At 40.5% G+C, this 6,991-nt stretch overlaps 1 protein-coding gene across 14 annotated transcripts in view; it reads left to right on the top strand.

Annotated features, from left to right (window-relative positions):
- The window catches only part of LOC5501987 (mucin-2), a 25,990-nt gene continuing 18,999 nt past the window's right edge, over positions 1 to 6,991 (top strand). For 9 of the 14 annotated variants that reach the window (XM_048728788.1, XM_048728782.1, XM_048728786.1 and 6 more), the window contains exons 1-3: positions 1 to 448; positions 1,924 to 3,559; positions 4,130 to 6,869. In XM_048728788.1, coding sequence (XP_048584745.1) covers positions 199 to 448; positions 1,924 to 3,559; positions 4,130 to 6,869 — 4,626 coding nt within the window. In that variant the 5' untranslated portion in view covers positions 1 to 198. Of the gene's footprint in view, positions 449 to 1,923; positions 3,653 to 4,129; positions 6,870 to 6,991 lie in introns of all 14 variants that reach the window. The other 5 variants (XM_048728779.1, XM_048728783.1, XM_048728787.1 and 2 more) reach the window with 5 other exon arrangements.

Genomic DNA, 6,991 nt, shown 5'->3' with positions numbered 1-6,991 from the left:
GAGCGTCACGTTGCTACGTTGTCGTCCCGTCCCCCGTTGCCATGCAGTCAAATGTTCACAAAGCAAATTGTTGAAGCTCTGGCCTTTTTGTGACATCGAAAACAAATCGTGAAAACTCCACGAGCAGAGAGTGAACACTAAGTCGTTACAAGGAATGATACAAGCTTCAAAAAGTCCCATGTGGTCGCCCATAATTAGATGAGAGAGCGCAAAGTTCTATACGCAAGCCAGAGTTGGCCAAGAGCAGCTCACATTCGGCGAATTCGGTCAACGGTCAACAGCAAAGAAGCCGTGTTTATTATCTTCGTGCTTCTTACTGGAACCTGTGGATATGCCCACGGAGAATCGGCTTCTATTTTTAGTAAATCAAGTATTTTATCAACCCCAACACCAACACAAACTGGCGTAAATGAACCGACTATCAATGGCGGTTACTCGAGCTGGCAAGGTAAGAATATACACAATGCTTCCAAGACAACTCGTCCTGTCTTGTAGGCATGAATATTTTATTTTGCATAGTTACTTATTGTGGGTTTTATATAGATGTGCGCTTCATTTGTGAACTTTCTCCCTTTTGCGAGTTCGATTCCAACTCCACCATGCCTGTCCCGACACTGAAAGCATACCAGTCACTGTAGTTTATTCAATTTTCACACTGAGATTAAGTAAACTTGTATGTAAACTTTCCGAAATTATAAACCTAATTTATTATGCTGCAACAACATGAATAATGCTCGCTTTCTTTGAAAGACTTCTTTGTAGATTCCACAAAGTCAAACCCCGTGCGCAGGACGTTTTAAAACTTTTATTGGACCCTAGTGAGCTTGTATTTTTAAATTCTCTCTTCTTTCAAATTTTTATATAATTATAGTTGTTCGACCTTATGTATAAGGAAGTAATTGCTACGCTGTATTTATTGTAATCCCATTAAAAAGATTCTTTCAACTCGAAAATATTATACATAATAACTATAGTTTTGAAACAACTTGCATGAGAACAAGCGCAGGTATGATTTAGTTTTGAGTTTTTTTTCAAGTTTATATTTCAAAGAAATTGGATTTAACTTTCTTTGTTGTCTTAACATATTTTTGCTTAAATTAGAAATGGAACACCAAATTAAATATTGTAACTTATACACATAATACTTGTAGAAGTAACTTTGTTCCAAATATCGATTAATAAGTATTTGTTTTGCAAGATCATATTTGCAGACCATAAAAAACTCATAATAAGAATTCGCGACACAATATCTCTTCCCGCGTCGCCTTCTCGACTCCGATAGATAGGAGATAAATGCAAATACTGCGAGAAACGCTAGTCTTTAATATTAGAGGAAGTGTAGTCGAGCAAAGAGGAAGGATTGCGGACGTATGTCGCGAAATGCGACAATGTTATTTGCAGGTGACATTCGAGGGATGTGGAATCCTAGCTGCATAAATAAGTTTGTCCTTATAAACCCTTGTTTTAGTATTTGAAAAACAAATTATTTAAAATAATGCCTAAGTTTTTTTTTTATCGTATGCTTCTAAGGATGTTTCTGATACCCTAATGAACATAAATCTTTTAAAAATATACCGAGATTTAGAGATAATTTTTTTTTTCATTTGCATTCAAGAATAGATTCAAATCGACAGACAACATAGGGCTAAATTATTGTTGGCATGGTGATACTTATCGCACCAGTCATTTTCTCTGAAATATTTTAAGAAAAAAAATAACAGGGAGACTAACTTTTGAGGTTATTTTAAGTAAAGCCGATTCGTAACACTACTTTATGGCGAAAATGTTTCCTTCGAGCTGGAAAGACGGTTTGGCAACCCAGGAAGGGGGTCACGCTACTTTTTTGTTATTTTAAATTATATTTTTCTGCATTTTAGCTTATTATGCGTTGATTATTTTTTCGTTGATCTGGTTATACTTTAGGTGGATCAAATGTATCGACAACGTCTCTGCCATCTTTGGACGCATCGGCATCTCAAGAAATCTTGCAAAGCAGTGGTACAGGCAACTCATTCATTACATCTAACACATTAACAATGGTGACGTCACTCACAACATCACATACACCTAGAAACACGTTGTCCATCATGACGTCATCCACAGCATCAGTTACACCTAGTAACAAATCATCCATCATGGCGTCACCTACGACATCAGTTACACCAAGTAATACGTCATCAATTATGGCGTCACTTACAACATCAGTTACACCTAGTAACACATCATCCATCATGGCGTCACCTACGACATCAGTTACGCCAAGTAATACGTCATCAATCATGACGTCATTCACAACATCAGTTACACAAAGTAAAAAATCATCCATCATGGCGTTATCCACAACATCAGTTACACCTAGTAACACGTCTGCCATCATGAAGTCACCTACGACATCAGTTACACCTAGTAACACATCATCCATCATGGCGTCACCCACAACATCAGTTACACCTAGTAACACATCATCCATTATGGCGTCACTCACAACATCTGTTACACCTAGTAACAAATTATCTAACATGACGTCATCCACACCATCAGTTACACCAAGTATTACATCCATCATGGCGTCACCTACGACATCAGGTACACCAAGTAACATATCATCCATCATGGCGTCATTCATAACACCAGTTACACCTAGTAACACACCATCCGTCATGGCGTCATTTATAACATCAGTTACACCTAGTAACGCATCATCCATCATGATGTCACTTACATCATCAGTTACACCTAGTAACACATCATCCATCATGACGTCACTCACATCATCAGTTACACCTAGTAACACATCATCTATCATGGCGTCATCCACAACATCAGATACACCAAGTAACACATCATCCATCATGGCATCACTCACAACATTTGTGACACAAAGTAATACGCCATCCATCATGGCATCATCCACAACATCGGTTACACCAAATAACACATCATCTATCATGGTGTCACCCACGACATCAGTTACAACAAGTAACACGTCATCCATCATGACGTCATCCACAACATCAGTTACACCAAGTAACACATCCAATATGGCGTCACCCACAACATCAGTTACACCTAGTAACACATCATTCATCATGGCGTCACCCACAGCATCAGTTACACCTAGTAACACGTCTGCCAACATGAAGTCACCTACGACATCAGTTATACCTAATAACACATCATCCATCATGGCGTCACCCACAACATCAGTTACACCTAGTAACACATCATCTATTATGGCGTCACTCACAACATCTGTTACACCTAATAACACATTATCTAACATGACGTCATCCACAACATCAGTTACACCATGTAACACGTCTTCCGTCATGACGTCATCCACACCATCAGTTACACCAAGTATTACATCCATCATGGCGTCACCCACGACATCAGGTACACCAAGTAACAGATCATCTATCATGGCGTCATTTATAACATCAGTTACACCTAGTAACACATCATCCATCATGGCGTCATTTATAACATCAGTTACACCTAGTAACACATCATCCATCATGGCGTCATCCATAACATCAGGTACACCAAGTAACATATCATCCATCATGATGTCACTCACGACATCAGTTACAACAAGTAACACATCATCCATCATGACGTCATCCACAACATCAGTTACACCAAGTAACACATCCAATATGGCGTCACCCACAACATCAGTTACACCTAGTAACACGTCTGCCATCATGAAGTCACCTACGACATCAGTTACACCTAGTAACACATCATCCATCATGGCGTCACCCACAACATCAGTTACACCTAGTAACACGTCTGCCATCATGAAGTCACCTACGACATCAGTTACACCTAGTAACACATCATCCATCATGGCGTCACCCACAGCATCAGCTACACCTAGTAACACGTCTGCCATCATGAAGTCACCTACGACATCAGTTACACCTAGTAACACATCATCCATCATGGCGTCACCCACAACATCAGTTACACCTAGTAACACATCATCCATTATGGCGTCACTCACAACATCTGTTTCACCTAATAACACATTATCTAACATGACGTCATCCACAACATCAGTTACACCAAGTAACACGTCATCCGTCATGACGTCATCCACACAGTCCGTTACACCAAGTATTACATCCATCATGGCGTCACCCACGACATCAGGTACACCAAGTAACATATCATCCATCATGGCGTCATTTATAACATCAGTTACACCTAGTAACACATCATCCATCATGGCGTCATTTATAACATCAGTTACACCTAGTAACACATCATCCATCATGGCGTCATTCACAACATCAGATACACCAAGTAACACATCATCCATCATGACGTCACTCACATCATCAGTTACACCAATTAACACATCATTCATCATGACGTCATCCGCACCATCAGTTACACCAAGTAACACATCAAATATGGCGTCATCCGCAACATCAGTTACACAAAGTAACACAGCCATCTTGTCGTCATCCACAACATCAGTTACACAAAGTAACACATCATCCATCATGTCGTCATCCACAACATCAGTTACACAAAGTAACACAGCCATCATGTCATCATCCACAACAATTAGACCAGGTAACAGCACATCCATCACGGCGTCATCCAGAACAGCTACACCAAGTAACATATCGTTAAGCTTAACGTCATATCCAACATTGGCCACATCAAGTAACGCAATGCCACCAACCGCGATTCGTGAGTCATTAGCTTCTAATGTAAGCACGCTTGTGATAAGCACTCAAGCTATAACGTCAACTATATGTGAAAGCTGTGTCTCGATGTCTGCCTTCAATCTTACGGCGCTCTCAACTAAATTAGCAGCTTCGTCCTTCACCAATGCCACTCTAACTCCTACTGTGCCTGCTGTGTCAGCCGTTCACTCCGTAAACTTTAATATCAGCACTTCTCCTACTACCGCGATGACATCAATGATATTAACTGATGCAACAGCGGCATATTTACAAACGTCAACATTGTTTTATTCGTCTAGTGTGAAGCACTTTCATAATACTTCCGTAGCAATTCAGCCTTCACCTCAAAGCACAGTATCTTTGCTACCAGCTGTTACTTCAACTTCAAACGAAACTGTTCGACCCTGGTTTCAAAGCAGTAATTCGCTTGTCATTGTACCTCCAATATCGTCCACAATAAACACAACTGATAAAACTACACATAATGCTACGGTAACTCGTGCTTCGTATTCGACGTTCGCACCTATCAATGTAACGTCTACGTTCACCGTTTCTCCGTCCAGTATACAAAGCATGTCAAACGTACTGCTTGATGTGTCTTCAACAGCACCTCTTAGCACCAGTTTGTTGGCCTTTAGAAAAACTGCTGCTCAAACAAGTCATATCGCTATTATAAACACTACATATTATATAAATGCATCATCAACTTCTGCGTCTCCCCACTCGTCAATATCAGTGCATGATGGCCTATCAACCAAACGTTATACCTCATCGTATGTTACGCCACACTCAAGTAACGCGTTAAATGGCTCTTCTAATGCAACGGTGACTTTTTTACCAACAGAAACCAGAACAAGTACTTTACGGTCGACGCCAATATTGTCATATACGAACATTGCGAACACAACAAGCCGCGACACACAATCTACAATTGGTTTTACCACGGTTACGAACCTACCATTGAGTACCGTAACTGTAACGAGCACGACTGCTGTGAATAGCTCAAAGAGCGCTAGCATTGAATTAAACAGCACTTTAATTCCGACTATAAGCAAGACGAGTGAAATCTTGCGTACTAGTCAAATTTATGAAACAATATCAATCAACGTCACAGCTGTTTCTTCGTCACCAAATGCGTCAGTAAGCGTATTTTATGAAACTAAAGCTTTAACCACAACATCGACCATTTTACTTTCACTAAATGGGACAACCATATCTGTGTATGAAACCATAGCTGTTAACGCCACACCTACCATTTCTCCGTCACCAAATGGGACAACCAGTTCTGTATATGAAACCATAGCTGTTAACGCCACACCTACCATTTCTCCGTCACCAAATGGGACAACCAGTTCTGTGTATGAAACTATAGCTGTCAACTCAACGACTTCCATTTCTCCGTCACCAAATGGGACAACCAGTTCTGTGTATGAAACCATAGCTGTTAACGCCACACCTACCATTTCTCTGTCACCAAATGGGACAACCAGTTCTGTGTATGAAACTATAGCTGTCAACTCAACGACTTCCATTTCTCCGTCACCAAATGGGACAACCAGTTCTGTGTATGAAACTATAGCTGTCAACTCAACGACTTCCATTTCTCCGTCACTAAACGGAACAACCAATTTCACGTATGAAACTATGGCCGTTAACGCCACGCTTACCATTTCTCCGTCACCAAATGGGACAACCAGTTTTGTGTATGAAACTATAGCTGTAAATGCTACGCCTACCATTTCTCCGTCACAAAATCGGACAACCAGTTCTATGTATGAAACTATAGCTGTCAACGCAACGACTTCCAGTTCTACGTATGAAACTGTAGCTGTTAACACCACAACTACAATTTCTCCATCACCAAATGGAACAATCAGTTCTGTGTATGAAACTTTAGCTGTCAACGCTACCCCCACCATTTCTCCGTCACCAAATGGGACAACCAGTTCTTTGTATGAAACTATAGCTGTCAACTCAACGACTTCCAGCTCTCCTTTTGAAACTGCAGCTGTTAACGCCACAACTACCATTTTTCCGTCACCAAATGGAACAACCAGTTCTGTGTATGAAACCATAGATGTCAAGTCAACGCCTTCCATTTCTCCGTCACCAAATGGGACAACCAGTTCTATGTATGTTACTATAGCTGTCAACTCAACGACTTCCATTTCTCTGTCACCAAATAGAACAACCAGTTCTACGTATAAAACTATAGCTGTTAACGCCACACCTACCATTTCTCCGTCACCAAATGGGACAACCAGTTCTTCGTATGAAACCATAGATGT

Source organism: Nematostella vectensis, chromosome 6 (assembly GCF_932526225.1).
Source record: "Nematostella vectensis chromosome 6, jaNemVect1.1, whole genome shotgun sequence".
Classification (NCBI taxonomy): Eukaryota; Metazoa; Cnidaria; class Anthozoa; order Actiniaria; family Edwardsiidae; genus Nematostella; species Nematostella vectensis.
Note: the sequence above shows the minus strand (reverse complement) of the source record. Positions and strands in the feature narration are given on the sequence as shown.